General features: G+C 37.2%; 1 protein-coding gene across 1 annotated transcript in view; it reads left to right on the top strand.

Moving 5' to 3' along the window:
• Positions 1–19529, top strand: part of BLTP1 (bridge-like lipid transfer protein family member 1) — a 242134-nt gene that overhangs the window by 182724 nt on the left and 39881 nt on the right. Inside the window, exons 56-68 of the mRNA XM_065404647.1 lie at positions 1819–1916; positions 2245–2430; positions 3921–4089; positions 4663–4874; positions 6547–6745; positions 7456–7515; positions 11092–11318; positions 11775–11972; positions 12174–12304; positions 14683–14806; positions 16074–16183; positions 18346–18436; positions 19040–19102. Of these exons, the coding sequence (XP_065260719.1) occupies positions 1819–1916; positions 2245–2430; positions 3921–4089; positions 4663–4874; positions 6547–6745; positions 7456–7515; positions 11092–11318; positions 11775–11972; positions 12174–12304; positions 14683–14806; positions 16074–16183; positions 18346–18436; positions 19040–19102 (1868 nt within the window). The remainder of the gene's footprint in view (positions 1–1818; positions 1917–2244; positions 2431–3920; positions 4090–4662; positions 4875–6546; positions 6746–7455; positions 7516–11091; positions 11319–11774; positions 11973–12173; positions 12305–14682; positions 14807–16073; positions 16184–18345; positions 18437–19039; positions 19103–19529) is intronic.

Below are 19529 nucleotides of genomic sequence, written 5' to 3' on the forward strand. Positions count from 1 at the left end.
AAATTAAAATACCATGGAGAAGAAGCTGGTTGATGAGCAGAGAATACAGAGCAGTCATATCTCCAAGTTGAGAGCAGCATTGGGTTGAGCACCGCAAGTGTCAATTTTGGCTCCTTTATTCTTTAAGATTTTCATTGATTCTCTAGAGGAAAGTATAAATTCAAGCATGATCAAGTTAGCCAATGACACCAAAATTAGAAGGGTAAAAAATATACTGGAGGATGGAGGAAAAAGTGAAGTGCCTTCATTTGACAGGATGTGATTCACAGCTAACAAATGTAAAGCCCTACATCTCAGGGAGGGAATAGAGCTCAGCTTAGAATGGGGGGAGGAGGGGGCGGGTGCTGCGGGGGAATCTACTTGCAATCAGTGACTATTGAAGAAAAAAAAAAGTACCGGGATGCCACAATAAAAACTACTTCACTGAAATCCATTGCAAAAATAGCCTGAGCTAAGTGTACTTATTGAAATAGCGTAGAAAACTAGGGAGTTATTCTTGCCACTCTTCAGAACCCCAGTGTAACCACATCTGGAACACTACACGCAGTTATAGTCATTAGAGCTGGGTGATATTTTTAAACTGAAACATTTTTGGCAAAAAAAATGCAGTTTCAGCAGCACCAAAACATTTAACAACTTTGTGTTGATTTTGCCAAGTTGTTTCAACCAAAAAACAAAAACTGAAAAATCTAAATGTCTTTTTGATGTCTTCAAAATGAAAGGGTTCCATTTTTTTATTTGATTTTTTTGTTTTGTTTTGACCTTTCCCTTTTATTTTTTAAATTAACATTAAAATGCTCAGTATTGCAATAAATCGTTTTGTTCATCCCAAAACTACTATTTTTTTTTTCAATTTTTCAGATTTGCCAGTGATCCAAAAAATTCATTTAGCCCAGTTCTATTAGTCACCAAAGTTTAGAAAGGATATTGAAAAGCTAGAGAAAAGCAAATAAGGGCATCAAAACTAATTGGAGGATGAGCATGTATACCAAGTCACTTAAAAATGTAAAAAATTACCACACTTCTGCATAATTATTTTAAATTTGAGTGATAACTGAGGTTAGAAAAATTTGGAGTTGCAGGGGAGATGGAATTCTTTGTGCTACTCCAATAGTAACCCCTTTTTGTCAGCTGTGGTGGAATATTGATAGACCCTACAGAAGATACCATTGTGTCCTCATCCAAAAGGATTGTTTCTTTCATTTATAGCCAGAAGTATACGTGAGGTGGGGAGGAGGAAGGCCAAAGTAAAGTTTTAAAAAAATGTTCCCAAGGACACAGAAAGATTTTGCAGAGGACTCCTTCACATTCACTCTAAAGTAACCTTTTTTTTTTAATCCACCTTTTTGCATACCTCTTAATAAATTTGGTCAAGTGACTGGTTCTTGTTGTTAGCACCTGATGTGGACTGAATTTAGCTGCAGGTAAAGAGCAATTATTTGTGAACCAAATGATACCCTTTCTCTGCAGGTGCTAGTTGTTCTGTGGGTGTTATTTGGAGAGTGGGAGTAGTCTCTGTCCATCTTAGACACCTTCACCCCCCTTGACTTGATAGGAATAGGCAAAAAATGTGTTAATCTGTAGTAGTGGGCCATTAGCAGTGCTACTCCCATGATCTGAGAATACACCCCAAGTAGCTCTTACTCTCCCGAATCTTCCATATTTATGCTTATTATAGTTCTTTACTGCAGAACTGGCTGTACTCTACTCTGGTTGATTACATTCAGTGAGTCACATTTAAAGATAAATTTTATTTCTATACTGTATGAAAAATGCTCTTTGTTAAAACACTGAAAATACAGTTTTTAACATGTGCAGGAGGGGAGCAGCCAATTCCTCTTTGGAATGAACATGATGGCACAACAGATGGAGAGAAGCCTAAAATTCTCCTGTACTCTTTGAGCCTACAATTTAAGGTAACTTTATGACCAACAAATTTCTCAAGCTGTTGCCAGTAGTTGAATATGTTGAAACCAAACAAATCAAGAATTTTCCTGAGATGGTCACAAATGAAATGTTAGATAACAATCAGCCCAGTGTTAGACAAGGATGCTAATTCTTAATTAACTAGCAAAAAGCAAGAAAGAAGCCTCCCTTTGATTTTTATGATCTTTTGAAATGCCCTAAATGCAAAGTGTTATGGAAAAATCCTTACTCCCTTTCCTGTTTCATGTCTAAGAATTTTTTTCATCAATGATACCTTTGAAGCAGATCCTAAATAACTTTTCTTTCATTGTTTGCTAGGGAATTCAAGTGACAGCCACAACTCCATCAATGAGGGCCGTGAGATTTGAAACTGGATTGATAGAACTTGAGCTCTCAAACCGAATACAAACCAAAGCAATGCCTGGAAGTACCAGCTACCTTAAACTGTTTGGTAAATGCCAAGTGGATCTGAATCTGGCATTGGGACAAATTGTTAAACATCAGGTTAGTTGACAGCAACTCTGTGTATGTTAGGAAAGCCTGGTAATGATACTTTTCCATTCTTACGAAGACAAGTATCTTCTGCTTTGAAAAGAACGTAACAAATCTCTCTAATCTTACTCTGCTAGGATATGACTAGCTTGATTTTTTTTAGACCTCTAGTTGGAAAATATTTAAAACAATTGCTTTAGAATGCATCCGCAGTTCAGAATCAATAAAGATTACCGCCTAAATATATTCTGCATGTACTGTTGTGTAACAGTTGAAATTCATTGTCTGGCGTTAGACTTGAATTTCAATGTCCTCATTAAAGATGGCTTTAAGAAAAAAGGGCTAAACGTTCACTGTGAACAGTAATTCATGATAAATCAGAGGGAGTATCAAATGCATTTTATTATAATAATGCATTTAGCACTTCTGTAACTAGGGACTAGAGCTGGGCAAATAACTGCTTTTTTTGTTTGGTGACAGTTGTGAAATATTGCGGGGAAAAATGGTTCAGGTTGAACCAGAACTGAAAAGTCCATTTTAGGACAAACCAAACATGTGGTTCAATCTAAAATGTTTTGTTTCTGGGCATTTTAAAGAGCTAGATTCATAAAAATTGGGGGGTAGTAGAGAAGGAGCCCCCTTTATAACTTTTTTTTAGTCCAGTGGTTAGGGCACAAACCTGGGTGGAGAACTGTATTACATCCCTGCTCCAGAGCAGATTCAAACCAGGGTTTCTTACATCTGGGGTGAGTGCACTGATCCGCTGGGCTAGAAGTTATAACATGGGCTCCCGAACTCTCCCACATTGTGTGAATCGAGCTAGAAAAAAAAATTCTTGATGAAACTATTCAGCTTATTTGTGTCAAATTTATGAATAGTCTCCAGTGAGCAGGAACTGCATTTTCCAACAAATAGTTTATTCATCCAAAAAATTTGCCCCACTGTATTGCGGACACTAATGGCCTAATGCTTTAGTTGATCCAAATTCAAAATTTCCATTGATTTCAATGCTATTTCTAGTATACATACGTGGAATGAAAAGATTAGATCACAAATTGTGAAACCTAAATCTTGATCCATTTCATTTGTCTTAAATTGGTAATTGCATCTCCTGGATTCTTAAATTCACTACTGTCTCCTGAAATCACTTAATTTTATGGGAAGTACAGTATTTAGGATTCTCTGGAAAGTCAGAAAGAGAACATAAATTTAACAAACTTGTATTCAGATGGTTGTTTTCCTCAGAGAGGATTCTGCTGCATCAAGTGAATGTAGAGAGATCTGTTGGCTTATGTTATTTAAGAAACACAGGAAAACAAACAATATTTGCCAACTTAGGTCAAAATGTAGTAGAGAAGAAAACAGTTTTCTATCTTCTTAAGAGCGTATTGCAAAAAGGGGCATGCTTGATTTTCTTGTGTTATGCCAAAGTGTTAAATTTATTTGTCTGTTAAAGTCGTAATTTAATGTGTGATTTTATTGTATTTTTCAAATGTTTTAAGGTATATGAAGAAGCAGGTTCTGACTTCCATCAAGTTGCTTATTTTAAGACAAGAATTGGATTAAGAAATGCTCTCCGAGAAGAAATCAGTGGTTCATCAGATAGAGAGGCTGTGCTTATTACTTTGAACAGGCCAATTGTCTTTGCTCAGCCTGTGGCGTTTGACAGAGGTACTGTTTCTATTTCTCTTCTGCTAGAAAGTAGAGAATCATTACAAATTTGTTTTCAAATTGAACAAGTTCTGTACATTTCTTTTAAAAAAGAAATGCTTGATATTTATAAATCTGAATTTATCTGTAACCTAAAATAGACTAGAACTGTAAGTATAGTTCTCAAAGTTTGGTTAGGAAGTTTGTTGTGTACTAATGTTAATTAAGGGCAAAAAATTGAATTGATGGGAGGACGGCTTTTCAGTTAGTATAGACAAAATGGTTTATGTAAATGTATACCAACATCAGCAGCATTGAGTGTATCAGCATTTTGGGTTCTGTTAACTTGGCCTCTGCCCCTTAGTATTTATAATTTATGTATTATTTTATTTTGCTCTTGACAACAAAAGCACATTGCTCCTGGGAAATAAGTGTGTGTGTCTGTGTGTGTGTATACAAATATATATCCATTGTATTTTAATATATGCGGACAAGACAAAAACAGAAAAACTCAAACCTTAGTCTTGTTACAATGAACACTACTTTTGTGCCATTTTATTTTAATTTTGTTGGAAACTTTTTTTCTTCATAAAGCTGTGCTGTTTTGGCTGAATTACAAGGCTGCTTATGACAACTGGAATGAACAGAGACTGGCTTTACATAAGGATATTCACATGGCTACAAAAGAAGTGGTAGACATGTTACCTGGAATCCAGCAAACATCTGCCCAGGCTTTTGGGACACTTTTTCTTCAGCTAACTGTTAATGATTTGGGAATTTGTCTACCCATCACAAATGCACCCCAGGTATCTGAAAAATATCAAGAGTGTGGAGAAGTGCAGATTTTTGTTGAAGTAGCAATTTTTATATATTTTATGCTTTTAACATAAACTGTTTTTCTATCATTGCACCAATTTAGAATTTATTAAATGTTAATGTTTCCCTAGCACCATATTATAGTTATGATGTGGATAGTAGCCTTAATTTTCAAAAACGACTACTGATTGTGAGTAGTTCACTTTCCATGTGCCCAGCTTGAGGCAACTTAATGGGCCCTGAGTTTGAGAATCTTTTGAGGTGTGTGAAGTTGGGCGTGCTTTTTGAACATTTATGCCAGCAATTCCAGTTTAAGACCTCTGTTTTCAAACACTTATAACTGAAGACAAACAAAAAGACCCTACAAAGTTTCTTTTTTAAAAATGTGATTAAATGTTCTGACTGATGTTTGGATTATTCAAACAAGTGATGAGCGTTATTTAGTATTTTTAATGTATTTTTCACTTGAGTAACGGTTTTGGTTGTGTTTAGACCCCGAGTTGTTCATAAACCTTGTCCAGAAAAGGATTTAAATTGTGATGTAAGCACTTATTAGCTAACACATGCTAACTGACATTTTAAGTCTAGTTTAGACAAGGCAGTGCTTGCTTTGACGTGTGCTAAGAGTTCAATCCTTGAGGGGGCCATTTAGGGAACTGGGGTAAAAATCTGTCTGAGGATTGGTCCTGCTTTGAGCAGGGGGTTGGACTAGATGACCTCCTGAGGTCCCTTCCAAACCTAATATTCTATGATTCTATGAGTCAGGAGGGAGACAAGGCTTCAATATGACAAGTTTAGCACATTATAACAGAATGCGCACGACCTGTGTTCAATAAACTTTCACAAAACACATCTGCACGTTAGCTAATATGCTGACATCATCCATTAAATTCTAGTTTAGACAATGCCATAGATTTACGTCTTCATGGGGAACTAGTCTTGCATATGTCTGAAGACATTTGGTTTACCAATAATGTATCCACTGTCGCATATTAATCTCATTGGACTTTGAGCTTTGAAGCCCAGTGACAACTTTTCAGTATCCGTGTTAACTACTCCATTGCCGGTCATTTTATTAGATGGAATAAGAAAGAGGGTATGAGAGAAGCTCTCAAGGGGTGAGAGTTGCAGCGTGGAAAGAAAAATGCAGAGGGAAGGACAGAGAGTGACAAGCAAAGACAGAGAAGAGAGAAATAGAAATAGTGAAAGGTGGATAGGAAGGAAGAGAAACAAAAGGCAGAAATAGTGGTGGCCTAAAAGGGAGCAGTTTTTCTCCCTGAGTGATGTTGCTTGTGACTATAAGATAATCAAAGTTTCAAATAATCAGTTTTGCTGCAAAGGCAGTGGGGAGATCTGATATGAGTTAAGGGAAGTATGAAGTCCTGAATTTATATTCCAGTCCACAGACCATAATTAAGCATGGAATCTGGCCCTCTCCTCCAAAAGAATTTAACACGCCTGCCATAGGATATGCTGTAACTACTGAGAAGTAAGGATACATGACATTGTGAATGTGTAGACTTGCTGCTTTGGAGAGGGTTTCTATAGAGCTGGCAAAGTATAGAAGGAGGGTATGAGGAAGATATGAACTGCAAAAAAAAAAAAAGTTTGTGATTACCAATAAATTGCCTTTTCTGTACAAGTCTCTTCTTCCTTTTACAGTCTAACCACACAGCAGATCTTGACACTGGCTCTGCTTTAGTCCTGACCATTGAAAGCACATTAATCACTGCCTGCTCTTCAGAGTCTCTGGTTAGCAAAGGACATTTTAAAAATTTCTGTATCCGTTTTGCTGATGGTTTTGAGACGAGTTGGGATGACTGGAAACCAGAAATACGAGGGGATCTAGTCATGAATGCCTGTAAGTGTTTCTAATCTTGTCTTGGTGGCCCTGGAACTCAGAGTCCCCTATTGCCCTTTCTCATGTTTTTTCACAACTTTGACGGTTCAGAAGGAGACTAAGGAAGAGATGAAGATTTGCTTTCCAAACCCAAATAAAGTTCTATTGCATGTTGGACCCTACATGTGAACCCCAGTCACCCTTTAGTATTCTTATTTTTTTTTTAAACAATAGATGTCCTTTTTTCAAGAATTGTAATATACTGCAACATAATATTTGCCTTGCAGTACCATCTGCCTTAACCAGGTTGGAAAAGTTTTCTACTTTATTGCTTTAAATATATTCATTTAATTGAATTTTATTACATTTTTATTAAATATTATAATAACACAATGCATAAAATGCGTAAAACCTATTTGTTCAAAAATGTGTAAAAAATTGCTTTTTCAGAACACTTCCCTTCTTATCTTCCGTATTCAGCAGCTAAATATGGATTCTTTTAATTTCCCACTGCATACAGAAATGTCTGAAACAGGCTTGCAAAATTGCTAAGAAAACTTGCCAGCCAAAGTGAAATTATAATCACTCACATGTTGTTAATGATTGATGATTTAAAAAAAAAGTGACATTTGACTTAGCTAGGGCAAGTGTACAAAAAGAATTTTGTAAGGAAGATCTAAAACGTGTTTAATTACATCTGTCTTACAAGCATGTGCTTATTTCATGTTTAGGTGTAGTACCAGATGGCACCTATGAAGTCTGTTCAAGGACAGCAGGACAGGCTGCTGCAGGTAATGTTTATATTCAATTTTTATATTCTTAAAACATTTATAAAAGTGTAGGATATTCTAGTGCAGGTGTGAGCTCTTGATAGCTTTGTTTTAATTGTGATTGTGTATTTCAAGGTTGTGCTTTGTTTTGATTCCCCCTTTTCATGGTAGCGGCTCCACATTTCCCAATCTATTTTTGGCCATGAGTGCTTTCAACAATCCCTTGTAGCCTTACAAACTCTTGGACTTTAGCTACAAGAAATTAGTAAAAGGCAGGACCGGCTCTAGGCACCAGCAAAGCAAGCACGTGCTTGGGGCGGCACAATTCCAGGGGCGGCATTCCGGGTCATTCTTTCTTTCTTTTTTTTTGCTTGGGCAGTTGTGCTCTCGGGGCAGCAAATCTTTTGCTTGGGGCAGCAAAAAAACTAGAGCCAGCCCTGGTAAAAGGTAGTAGCAAGCCATGATAGACTTTAATTCCTGCTGGATCAAATGTGTAAAAAATTGGACACATACAAAATAAAAATAATCCTTTTAGTATAATAATTGGAGCTGGTTGAAAATTTTCCAAAGAAAACAGTTCTCTGCTGAAAAATGTTGATTCAACAGAACTGAAGTAATCTGCAGAAATATTTCAATTTAATCAAAAGTTTTGATGTGAGCCTGCCTACCTCCCTGCTTTCCTCTCAGTCAACCAGGCAGGCAGGCTCACCAGCAGCCGACCTGTGGGGTTGCCAGGTCCTTAATTAACTGGCTCCCCAAGAACTCCAGTAGCCTGCCTAGTGAGTTCCCAGGCTGTGCCTGGCTTCCTAGACAGCCAATTCCTTGGCCTAGCCTGTTTTCACAGATAGCCAGCTCCCCAGGCTTCCCAAACAGCTGGCTCCCTGGGTCCCACAGCTGTCTGACTTATTGTTCTGTCCAGCTGCCCTTCCGTGGGAAGCTAGGGAGCCAGGCAGCCAACAAGTGGAAAAATTCCATTTTGGTTCTTCCAAAACTGGATTTTTCTTCCTACACAAAAAAAATTGAATTTTTGTCTTTTCATTCAGAAAAGTTTCAAAAACTTTATCACTCAAAGGATAATCCATTTTCCAGCCAGCTCTGTTGATATACATTGAGTCTGGGCAGAAAGGGAATTTCTGGAAAGGGAATGAATGCAGGTGGAAGAAAATGAAAATTATGGTGGATCAGCCTCCCTCTAGCACTTTGAGCAAACCGTGGATTTCAAAAATATAATGGGGTGCTTTGCTTAAGTTACCTATTACGTTTTCTTTAGTCCAAGTGTGTTTGGCATTTAATCAGCCCTGAAGGGGGAGGATAAAACAGCCATGGCTGCAGAGGTATTTCGATGCTCTGGTGATGTCCACCATTCCTCCCTAGGGCTGATATGACTCATTTGTGCTCTTTGGTTTGCATTTTACATTATATTTTAACAATTAAAAATTGAGCTACTGGGCATGCCAATCAGGCCACAGAGCAAACACTGGGATAGGAGAGGAACCAACAGTCTTAGCAGGCTTCAAGGAAGTGGGGAGGGTAACTGAGGAAGGAGCCAGAATTGCAAAGCAGATAAAGGTCAAATTACAGAAAAAAACAAAAGGTGGAAGAAGATGGGGAAATACATAGAATTGGACAAGAGGATTATGCAGACTAGGAAGAAGACTAGAACGTGGACAAGAAGGGGTATGTTTGTGGGGAGCAAGAGAAATTAGGGAACAGAAAAACCTAAAATTGAATATACTTTGATGTATACAAATAAAATTTTATTTGTTTAAAAATCATGGTGTATTTTAGAGTATAAGAATATATTATGAAAATAATTTTAAATATAGAAATGTCTTTTATAATCTCAATTTTATATTGCAAACAATGTCGCTTTTATATTTAATGCCCACTGTAATCTACCTAGGGTATGCATTAATTAGCATATCTGCAAACTGTTTTAGATTTTATAATTGTATGGTTATAGATCAAAACAACACAACTGCTCTTCTTCCCACATAGTTAGATTCTCCATTCTGGCAGTGGGTTTTCCCTCTGCTTCTATGGTTTAATGGGCCAACACAGGGCTCTGCCCACTTGTGAAAAGTTCCCTGTTCATTTTGCTCTGAGGGAGCTGTGTCAGCAGTCCGCAGACTCTCTCTGCCTTTTCAAGTTACATAGCATATGAAAAACCTTCCAAATAGGAATTTCTGAACTAGTCTTTTAAAATTCACTTGCTTGCTTTGGCGGCCCATTTCAGGGATTTTTTTTGTGGCTCAATGGAGCTTCTAGGGGCTCTGTGCTCTAACTTAATCTTGCCTCAGAGCCATAATGCTGGAGAATGCCAAAGAAAGAGGTGTTCACGCTGTTCTGCAGCATGTCTGAAAGGTAGCCTGTGTGGGCAGCTTTGATCTCAGTCAGATGGAAACTGTGAGCAAAGACTACCCCAGAAAATTCAGCAAAATTCCTTGTACGAAACTTTTTCTTCCTTTCTATTCTCAAACCCAAGGAAGCAAACTCAGACCATAAAAACCTTTTCACATCTTTTAGCTATTGGGACAATAGCTGAAGGGGAAGCAAAGCTTGGGAGCATATTCAGTCCTGATCATTCCCAAAATATCCAGTGGAAATGGGACCATTTGAATCGGAAAGATTTAAATTGGTAAACACGACATGTAAAAAGGAGACTTTGGAATCCATGCTCGTTGTGAACACTATGAAAATTTATCTCAGGATATCGCCAGTACATGTCCCTTTCTTCTTTTTGTCCAAATTCAGCACTTTCTAATGAGAAGGTCTGGCACCTGCTTCATGTCCACAAAGCAGTCAAGATGTAACTGTTCAGCTTTCTAAAAAGTTTTTGTCATTAACAGCCATATTCATCCTCTACCATTCATCAATTAAAAGGCAAAAAATAGCCAAACTCAGATAACCAGATGACTAAGAATACTGTATAAAAAAGCTTACAAAGTCCATTAAGACATATCTGTTTTTTGGCGCTCTATGGTGGAACTTGGTTGGAAACTTCTATTCCCTCTTAAGATGAAATATGTAAAACTCCAACATGGTAACCATTCAGTAGGCACTAGAAATTATATGTTCAAGACTCAGAGGATGCAGGTGCAGGCTTTAATGCACCGTTGAAATCTTTGTGATTTGAGTAATTCCAAGAGTCTGATTTGTGAACAGTTAAAAATTATTTTCTCACATGCCCATCCTTTGGGTTTCACTGCTGTTGGAATCCCTGTGTTGGAAATGGTAAACCTACCTCAGAGAGAGAGATTGAAATTCATATTTCATGTTTGTCTTCTAGTGGCTAACTGTGCCTTTCACACCCTGGAGAATTTACTTTCCATGTGGCCTATCAGATTTTCCTTATATTCAATAGAGAAATCTTAATACAAACTTAATAGATATATCTGTTAACTGTTTTCAAAGTGTATTTCAGTTCTGGAAAGGTCTCACTGGGGGCTTTTTACAAGTGGGCAGAGCCAAGGCAGTGCCCCATGATGGATAAGTCTGGTTCTATCTGCTAAGCTGTAGAAGCAGACATGACATCCAATGACAAACCTGGTTACAAGGAAGAGAAAAATCATCAGGCAAATTTTCTCTTTTAAACAGAAAGCAATAGTGCTGGAACCTGGACTCTCAATGTGTTATGGAAGATGTGCGGTATTGATGTCCACATGGATCCTAACATTGGGAAAAGATTAAATGCTTTGGGCAATACCCTCACAACACTGACAGGAGAAGAAGATGTTGATGACATTGCTGACCTCAATTCTGTAAACATAGCTGACCTATCGGATGAGGACGAAGTTGATACCATGTCTCCCACTATACATGCAGTAAGAGAATCAACCAAAATAGTGTCTAAATTTATTTTGTTAAATTATTTAGGCATAACAGTAAGCTTCAGAACATTTCTATTAGTGTGTGTGTGTGTGTGTATGGGGTGGGGAAATTTTAGCTCAATCAGCTGTGAGATTTTTGCAGACCATTTCTATTAGATGCCGTAGTAGGCATTCAGGTGTCTAACTTTAAGCACCCGCTTTGAAAGACTTTGGCTACAGTTACTCTGATTATCCTAGCAAGCAATGGAAGATACTAACATTACAAACTAGCTAGAAGAACTACATTTTCAGTAGCAAAAACCAATACTGTGTGTCAACTTGTGTTTTGGTTTCCTATTAAGTAGTTTTTTTAACAATTATTTCTTTAAACAATTGCAGTTTTGCAAGAATCTTGTACTGGCTCTGGGGAAAAACTGCCCTAAAACACTAACATTCCTGTTTATTATTTAGAAATCAGATGGAGTTTCATTATGTGGAGATGCACACAAGTTAACATTTGGGCAGCGGATTGTAAATCACCTGTTGGGTTTGAGCCCCCAAAACCATCGATATTCCGTTCCTGTAGAGTATCTGTCGGGGTCAGCGATGTGTGACTCTACTCATTCTAGTTCACATTTGAAAGCGGGCAGGTCTTGCTCATGGGGACATGTATGTAGCAGCTAATGTTTGTCTTTAAGCAAATGATGGGACTTGAATCATTGGAAAATTTCAAATCAGCTGCCTTTTGACTTTTAAAAATAATGTTTGCATGCGGTGTTTTGATTTAGGGTGTACAATTCATTGTACCTGTGACTTAAAATTGGTTCTGTATGTTTAACAAGGAATTTAATGAAATATTATTTTCAATAGGAAACTGTTGATTATCGGCGACAGGGAGCATCTGGTAGCCAAGTTGGAGAGCAGAGAGGAAGAAAATTTGTGAAACGTTTAGTAGATATTAGGGAACTGAATGAACAAGCCAAAGTAATTGATGACCTCAAGTAAGTTGGCTTTTCTTGTGTTTTAAAATAAAACAAAAAAACCCTCCCCCAATAGTTAAGAACATAAGAAAGGCTATACTAGATCAGACCAATGGTCCATCTATCCCAGTATCCTGTCTTCTGACAATGGCCAATGTCAGGTGTTTCAGAGGGAATGAACAGAAGAGGTAATCATCAAGTCATCCATCCCCTGTCATCCATTCCCAGCTTCTGGCAAACGGAGGCTAGGGACACTTCAGACCACGGTTTTGCATCCCTGCCCATCCTGGCTAATAGCCATTGAAGGTCCTATCTTCCGTGAACTTATCTAGTTCTTTTTTTAACCCTGTTATAGTCTTGGCCTTCACAACATCTATGGCAAAGAGTTCCACAGATTGACTGTACATTGTGTGAAGAAGTACTTTCTCATGTTTGTTTTAAACCGGCTGCCTATTAATTGCATTGGGTGACTCCTGGTTCTTGTTTTATGTTAAGGGATAAATAACACTTCCTTATTTACTTTCTCCACACCGGTCATGATTTTATAGATCTCTATCATCTTCCCCTCCCTCCCCATTAGTCATCTCTCCAAGCTGAAAAGTCCCAGTCTTATTAATCTCCCCTCATAGTTTGGGAAAAACAAATTGAAACTGGGCTTTCCCTTTTCTTACCTCTACTGCTTCAGCATTGGTGGAACTATACAATCTGCAAGAGGAAATGTTTTTTTAATCGTTGATCATTCTGGTTCTACTAGAGAAAATCAGGTGCACAAGTGGCCATTAAAATCCCCAGGAAGCTCTCCTGAGTGTCAAGTCATCTTTCATTTCTGGTTTTGCCTCACATTGATGGCAATGTGTCAGCAGTTCCAATATCATGGCAAACCATATTTCCATCATGATTTGTAGCACTTCTGTTACCAGCTATATGATTGTGACTTGCTGGAGTGACAGTGCTTTGAAGTTGGAATGAGATCACATTCACTGCAGGAAGAAGAAACCTCTCTAAATAAACTATTTTATGGATTTTATATGATATATTTTTATTATATAAATAATTCAGACACTCCATAAAACACACACAAAGGGAAAATTAAAAATGTCACCTGAAAGTGCTCATGGCAAGAGTCAGCTATGAGTTTTGTATGAAAACATTTTATTTGCATTTTTGGCATTTGGAAGGCAAGGTCAATCATAGTAAAAAGTGGGATCACCTGTGATAAAGAATGCCTGTTGCTGATTGATTGCTAAATTATAATGAAGAATGGACATACTTTATTATTTCAGCTTTAGGCAAGATTGCCAGCAGCAGTCAATCAAAGGCTAGTTATAACCAAACTCTTTGATATACAAACATTCATAGTTAATATGTGGTAAGAAATGCTTGTAGCCATGTGACTGTGATGACCAAAATTAATGTTTGCACCTTTCTGTCCTCAACGTATTGTAGCATCAACAAACCCTGTTCTCTTTAAAATAACCTTAGTGAGTTTCCTTTCTAAACTTGTTTAAGTTCAAGTTTGTCATTCCTACAGGAGATTTTCTTCTTCTGCCTTCCATATTCAGGGGATATGATCAGTCTGGTCTGCCATTGTGGGAAGCTCTTTCCTCCTGGAAATTTCCCCAGTTCAGCCTGCCTGCTGGCATCTCTAGCAAGTGGTTTCCACTCCCCACCTGCTTTTCTTGAACTAAGGAACATAGAAAACACTTAAAAATTCTAATTTTCATCCAGATTTGTTCCAGCTGGGAATCTTTGCTCTCTTTAGGAGCCTTTCTTTTCAAAGGGAGCTGCTCTCTAGCAACTATCCCTCTTCCACCTCTGTTGGCATCACAATATAATGTTTGACATCTTGTATATTTTGCTACACACCCCTTTTTCTGTTTCCTGAATGTGTGACTGGGAGGTAAAAACCTTGAAATCATGGGTACTTGCAAAGAAGTTACAGTATGGACAAAAGTTGTATAGTGAAATAATGGTGGACCCTCAACAGCCATATATGGAAAAGATGGCGTTGGTGATTGATAACTCCTGAAAAACAAGAAGCTGATTGGGTAATGGTTTGAAAAGCTTTAAGATTGTCACAGGAACACAGTATAGAGCCGTGATTCTCAAACTTTTGTACTGGTGACCCCTTTCACATAGCAAGCCTCTGAGTGCGACCCCCCCTTCTAAATTAAAAAACTCTTTTTAATATACTTAACACCATTATAAATGTTGGAGGCAAAGCTGGATTTGGGGTGGAGGCTGACAGCTCGTGACCCCCCATGTAATAACCTCACGACCCCCTGTTTGAGAACCCCTGGTATAGAGATTTTGTTGATAAAGGAAAGGGTGAAAGTAGTGTTTAACTTCACTAGTTAGTCATTCCATCTGGAAAACTCACTATCCTGACTTGTTCCCAGAAAACTAGGTGCAAGTGAAGGAACCATAAACCAAGAAATTCAGCGCTATCAACAATTAGAGTCAGTAGCTGTGAATGACATTCGCCGAGACGTCCGTAAAAAACTACGTAGGTCCAGCATGAGGGTGAGCAATTTTCTAAATCTGTTTGGCAAGTTCTTAAGATTTTCGCTTACAAGTTTCTCTTCCACATATTAAAAATAAATAAAAGAAAGACACTGAAAAAGAAAGGTAAAAGGACTGTTAAATATATAAAACACATGGTTTAACTTTCTGGGAAAACAGATTATTCTATCCTACTGGAGATAGAAAACCAGAATTTTAATGGTACTGTACATTAGGTGGATTTTTGTTTGTTTGTTTTCCTATGACAAATCTTTAGGAAAAAACTATTTTAATATCTCTATTTTAACTTTTTAAAATAGATGTTTTTAATATTTTTAAATATATCTATGTTCAGCAAATGTACACAAGAATTGGCTTCCAGAGGTTTGGAAGCAATAATATGCAATGCTGGAGCATTTACTAGCCAAGACTCAAACTCAGGCTTTCAGAGGTGGTGGCAATCTTAAAACATTGCCTTACTGTGCCAGTAGAATCCAGATATGATAAGCATGCTTGAGTATCTGAGCAAAAGCTCTGTTATATTCCATTTGGCTGATTTATTTTATTAGGTTTATAATGTGTGCTAAAAGAAATTGCTTATTCCCAAATTGAGATGCCTTTTTATTAATCAAAAATACACTATAATTAAAGATAAAAACAGCAAGCAGGAGAAAATACCCAAACAGAAATAAAGCTCCAACGCAAACAGTGTCCTCACTCGCCCACAAATGCCTGCTCTTATCATGCCACCCCCGCCATAAAGCATGGAAAAGGGTATTTGCAGCAGACCCTGAAGATCAGTACATTTGAGCTATTCTGGACCAAGAAATGAGTCCATCCCAAAGCAAGGGACCGCTCTCAGAGCGTATTCTGTTGGCAGCTTCTTCTTAAATGAGGAGGCTCTAGCTCATGTTCCTCTGCTGACTGCAGTTGCAGCAATATCACATGAAGAGAGGACTTTTATTCAAGTAGGCAGATCCCAAACTACTGGGTGCAGAGGGGTCACCCTGTTCTTCTGACAGCAAGCAAGTACCGATGTCAGCTAGTATGAAAGGTGAGTGAATTGTCCAGAGACCAGTCAAAATGAAGATTTGGGCAAAGGCCTGCAGAGGGGTGCTTTGAGCACATGCTACAAAATAAAATTATTTTGTAAACGTTTTTTCATAACTGTTGGCATGGCTGTAAAATAAAATGTTTTAAGTAGTGGAATTTTTCCACATTGCCATGTTTATGTATAATTTTCATTATTTTTTCCTCAACATCTTAGATATATTTTTCTTTTGTTTAGGCTGCTTCTCTGAAGGACAAATGGGGCCTAGGTTACAAACCCAGCTATAACCGATCTAAAACAATTTCAGCATCTGGAAGACCACCTCTAAAAAGAATGGACAGGGCAAGGTAGAGTGTTTTTGGCAAATGACTATGCATGTGGGAGGATGAGATCTGTAATGAAGTTAGAATAGACGGCAACAGGGAGAATGTCTAATTGTGGAGCTTCATGATGTCTTTTGACATAGGTGATGGGTATATTTTTTTTTAGGGTGGATTTGAGAAAATGTTTTCGAGAGATGGGAGGTTTGACAAATGAAGTTTCCTACTTTTTGTGAAGCATCTGTTTTTGGCATACCATGTCTCTAAAGCAGCTTGACTTAGAAATTCCAAATTTGTTTTGTCTGTCTTCTGAGAACTAATGTCTGTACATTTCTCAGGAGGTTTGATGATTACAGATATTCACTGTGGACATTCATAGTGCTCAAATCTTACAGAATTAATAAGGTCTGTGGTCTTCTACACTTCATAGTCAGTATGCACAGCTGAACTATCAAATTTAAGTGCATCCATAAATCTATAAAGGGAAAGCTTTACCAGAAGTTATTGGAAGCTAAAGAGTGGGGGGTTTGAATTGCTGTCTTGGAAACTGAACCTGGATTCTGAAAATTAAATTGAGATCTTTCTGGCTCACACATCAGCCTCCAAGATTCTACAATTTAAATTTGGCTAACTATTTTGAGATGATTCACAAACAGAATAAACTCCATCTCCTTCTTCCAGAGCTGTATTTGCTCTGCAGGACTGAGTTAAGAAGTAGTAAACCTTAAGGTAGTAAAATCATCAGATATTACTCTGAATGCATTCAGGGAGCCAATCAGTTGAGGAGAAAGGTGTCACTTTTTTATGTAGTCATTTTGCAGGACTTTTAAGAACTATATTTGAAGGTTCTACTCAGCAGGCACTTCAGGGGACGCTAATAAGTAAAGAGGACACAATTTATCCCTTTAATTTTTACACTCCATTGTCAACCTCATATTAGAAAAAGGATTAAACTACTAGTGGAGGGAAGGCAACTTTTTCTTTCAGCAAATGATTTCCTTTTCTCCTTCTTCCAAGTATTCTGAAGCTCACAGCAGCAGCAGCAAGTTGCAGTTCTCATAGCAGAATATTGTGCATCAACTTTGCTTGGTGTCACTGCTGCTTTGTGAATAAACATGTTGTTGTACAACCAGCAGAGGGAAAACGCACACGTTGGAGGATTTGGATTTTAAAAAATTAGTGGCTACATTTTAATCAGCAATAAAGTACAGTACTAGATTTTAAAAAAAAGAAAACAGGAGAGGGAACTTGGCTATTAGAATTATAGGCATCTTCTCCATCAATTATAGACATTTTTAAGTTAAGACAAATTGGTTGAAAATTTTGAGCATTAGTTTTAAAGGTAGATTGAAGCTTTAAAAAATACTAATAGAGATCCCAAAATATCAGAGAACAGCTCTTCCAAATTACAAATGGCTTTAAACAAAATGGATCAAAGTGAATTCCTCTTTTACTTGCCTTGTAAGATTATAGGATTTACAGGTTAATGTTTCTTCTGAACTGGTTAGCATTACTGATACCTTACACAGTAGAAGGAGTGCAAGTGTGAAGCCTCTTAACTCAAATCCTGGCAGGTAAAAAGCATTTCACTTCACCTTTTAACAAAATCATCTTCAGAGAATTAGGAATTCTGTTGGGAAGATTAATAAAATGTTGTGTTATGTAGTTTATTCAGCTGGCTAGCCTATCAAGGAATGCTTAAGATTTTCTCAAAAGCTAGTGAGTTGTTAATTGTGAATGAGAAGTTGTAAATTTGCACTGTAAATATGTCATAATGATTTCATTTGTTTTGAAAAATTGTCTGTATTTTGTGAATATGCATAATCTGCCAGTTGTACTTCATTCCATGTGACAAGTCACACACATTTTATGTTTTTAACTGTCTTTCTGCTTCTTGGCCTGTGCTTGAAAAGAGTAAAAAACAAAAACAAAAAAAAGCCCCGCAAAATTAAGTGAACTGCTGGCCAAAGTCATTTGAAACTTCATCTTTTTCCTTTTTATGTGCCATAAATGCTTGAATACTGATTTAATACCATTTCATTTCTATAAAATGTTAAGCGTTGACTGATGCTTTATATTTTTAGTGCAACAGTTTTTGTGTAGTTATTGAACTTTTACGTGGCAAGTACATCCTGCATTACATTCAAAACTGTAATAGTTTATTTATTCCTGTTATATTTTGCTTGTAGCTCTCGACTAGGAGACAGTGAAGAGCTCCCAGAAATCCGTGTAGATGCAGCATCTCCTGGACCCAGAGTAACCTTCAACATACAGGACCCTGTAAGGCATACCCTACATATCAATTTAATTAGCATACCATGCTATAGTAGATTAAATACCATGTTGACTGGTAGCACCTTGGAAGTACCTGAGTTAAATATACTTACGAAGATTTGAATTGCCAACCCCTCTTGATAATTATTAAGTCTGGTGGTGTCCATTTTAACAAAGAAATTATTAATAGAAATATCAAACTAAAGAATTTTCACTTACTTCTTTAAATAGATTAGTTTATATTTTTAACAAGTTCACTTCCAGGTATCCTCAGACCAAGAGCTATCCTGTGCAAAAATAATACACATGGTTAACATGTTATTGCTATTTTTAACAGATATGCCCAATAGCCATATGCTAATTTGTATGTTCAGCCTTGTTTAGCATTTTGGAAATGGTTATTAATGAAATAAACATTTTCTGAGTTTGCTATAGTCTGATACACACGTCCATCTGTATGTTTAAAATGTATTATTCAAATATCAGGTTTTTTGTTGCAATATCCCCTCGTCCCCATCCTTCCTAAATGTGTCATTGCTGTTGGTTTTGAATGAGTCATGCTATGGTAACTGTTTTAATTTTATTTTTTCTTTTTCATTTTTAATTAAGTTGAATAAAACAGTTTTGGGGATTACACAACAATCCAGCTGTCCAGGGGAAGGGTATTTTCAGGTACTTGTAAAAAGAAAAAATACATACTTTGCCATAGCACTAATTCACCTCACTGGCAGCTGCTCTTCAGTTATTCATCTCTCTTTCAAACTCCACTAGGCAGAATGTATATCAGTTTTTAAAAAAAGTTTTTAAGTAAGTTTAAACATGTGAAAAGTTGTAGGTGGACATGATAAACTGAGTTCTCAAGGATGCTTACATTCCCATATGTAGCTTAAATTTTGCAGTTTTTTGTAAAACTAGTAATGACATATTTTGTTTGCATATTTAAAAAGGCCCTGATGAAGGCTGATCTAAATTATAGAGACTACAATAAGGCAAGCCATGATCTATTCTTATATGCAGAGCGTACTGTAGAGAAGGACTCAGTGCTCACACAATTATCTTAATCTTTTTCAAGTGTGTCCCAAGAGTGCAGGCATCAACA

The sequence above is a fragment of the Emys orbicularis genome, chromosome 5 (assembly GCF_028017835.1).
Source record: "Emys orbicularis isolate rEmyOrb1 chromosome 5, rEmyOrb1.hap1, whole genome shotgun sequence".
Taxonomy (NCBI): domain Eukaryota; kingdom Metazoa; phylum Chordata; order Testudines; family Emydidae; genus Emys; species Emys orbicularis.